General features: G+C 32.3%; 1 protein-coding gene across 1 annotated transcript in view; it reads left to right on the plus strand.

Moving 5' to 3' along the window:
• Nucleotides 1-1,488, plus strand: part of LOC107676262 (mitochondrial cardiolipin hydrolase-like) — a 4,038-nt gene extending 2,550 nt beyond the window's left edge. The window contains exon 4 of the mRNA XM_016470789.1: nt 665-1,488. Coding sequence (XP_016326275.1) covers nt 665-936 — 272 coding nt within the window. The 3' untranslated portion in view covers nt 937-1,488. The remainder of the gene's footprint in view (nt 1-664) is intronic.
• The last annotated feature ends 290 nt before the right edge of the window (nt 1,489-1,778 follow it).

Here is a 1,778-nt window from a genome sequence, read left to right on the forward strand (position 1 = left end):
TATATATATAAATATTTTCATATTTTCTGAATTTAAGAATTTAATGTTGGGTTTTTTTTTTTAAATACTCTTGTCTATAAAAATGTTTTGTCTATAAATAAATGTCTATAATGTCTGTGACGTAAGACTTTATTAATCTTCATTAATTAAATTTCAATTTCAAATTGATACAATTCTAAGAATAAAAAAATAACATTAAAAATAATTCTAAGAATTAAAAAAAAATCTAAAATTTAAAAAAAGAAAAACAATTCCCTCATTTTTCAAGGTTTTTACTGACTTCATAAACCTTATCATTATATTTAGCACGGGCCTGTCCTCACAACTCTGTGGTATGCATTATGAAATGGTTTATAGTCAGAACTTGCACGACTGTTGCAGGTAGTAAAAACTGTCATTCTTACATAGATAACAACAGCCACACAGCTCACACATGTTCTGTCTGGCTCAACCTTTGTTATTTCAGTACACACTGCTGTAACTTCTGCAAGCTGTTACACCCGGCTACTGCGGACTGTGATGATGCATTAGAGCAGACTTAAAGGATCTAGATGATTCACACATGGAGGGGTTTGACAGATGTCGAAATCGCATCTGTTGTTAATTTGCAAGAGGATTTGGAGCTAATTGCTAGTTTCCGATCTGTTTTTGACCTCTGTTACAGGCATCTGTGTGAGGCATGAGATGAGCTCAGCTGTTCATATGCACCATAAGTTTGCATTGGTGGACGGCAGGAAACTGATCACTGGCTCCCTTAACTGGACCCTAACCGCAGTCCAGAGCAACAAAGAAAACATCATGGTTACGGAGGAGCCGGAGCTCATGGGGCCCTATCAGCAGGAGTTCCAGAAGCTGTGGGAGGCCAACGATCCAGCCAATCACAAACCTCAATGCACTAATGGGCAGCTAAATATAAAGACTTGTAAGGACAGATAGGGCTTTACATTTGCTTTTTTTTTTTTTGGTTTACATTACATAGTTCTACATGAAGGAGTTCATTTTATTTGTCAATATTACTTTTTAGAAGTTGAAAGCTAGTTTTCTTTCTTCTGACTGTTTGTCCGACTCTTAATGACAATTTTCCAGTTTTTTATGCAAAATGTGGGCTTGAAAGGTTTATTATTTAGTTCAATTTAACTTAGTTCAGTTAATATAACTTTTTTAAGATGTGCCCTAGTTTAAGTAAAAATTAGTTCAAGTAAACCCATCTGCTAAAATAATATCTCTGATTATAAAAACCCAGTGTGTAAAGCAAGCTGAAACCTGTGAGTGTGCATTACATAGCCGTGCCTTTGATTGCTCAATTCCTGATGGCAATCGCCTTTTGTGTTCCTCTTTTGTGACTAGAAGATTTTAGATAAGCTTGTTTCTGTATGTGCACCAGAATATTACATTTTTAAAAAAGGTAACAAAAAAGATAAATGATAAAAATAACTGTTCTTATTTCCTGAGTTTAATGTTGGGGTTTCCTTTTGAATAAAGTTTAAACAGTGCATTAAATAAATAGTTGTTTTGTTATTATTTCAGATATTTTTTTATTTTGTTTTTATATATTATATAAATTGTTTATATAGTAAATAGCTGATTAACTGGTAAAAAACTCAGGTATTGAATTATATAGTACATAACTGATCATTGAAAAGTGGATATTTGTAGAAATGCCAGCTTTAAATTCTTATAAAAAGGCATGGTGTATATTCATGACATTGGCCAAAAAAGCTTATGTAGTTAAACTGTTGATCTTGTTACAGTTTTTTTTATTTTAAATATATATATAT

The sequence above is a fragment of the Sinocyclocheilus anshuiensis genome, unplaced genomic scaffold (genome assembly GCF_001515605.1).
Source record: "Sinocyclocheilus anshuiensis isolate Anshui unplaced genomic scaffold, SAMN03320099.WGS_v1.1 scaffold469, whole genome shotgun sequence".
NCBI lineage: Eukaryota > Metazoa > Chordata > Actinopteri > Cypriniformes > Cyprinidae > Sinocyclocheilus > Sinocyclocheilus anshuiensis.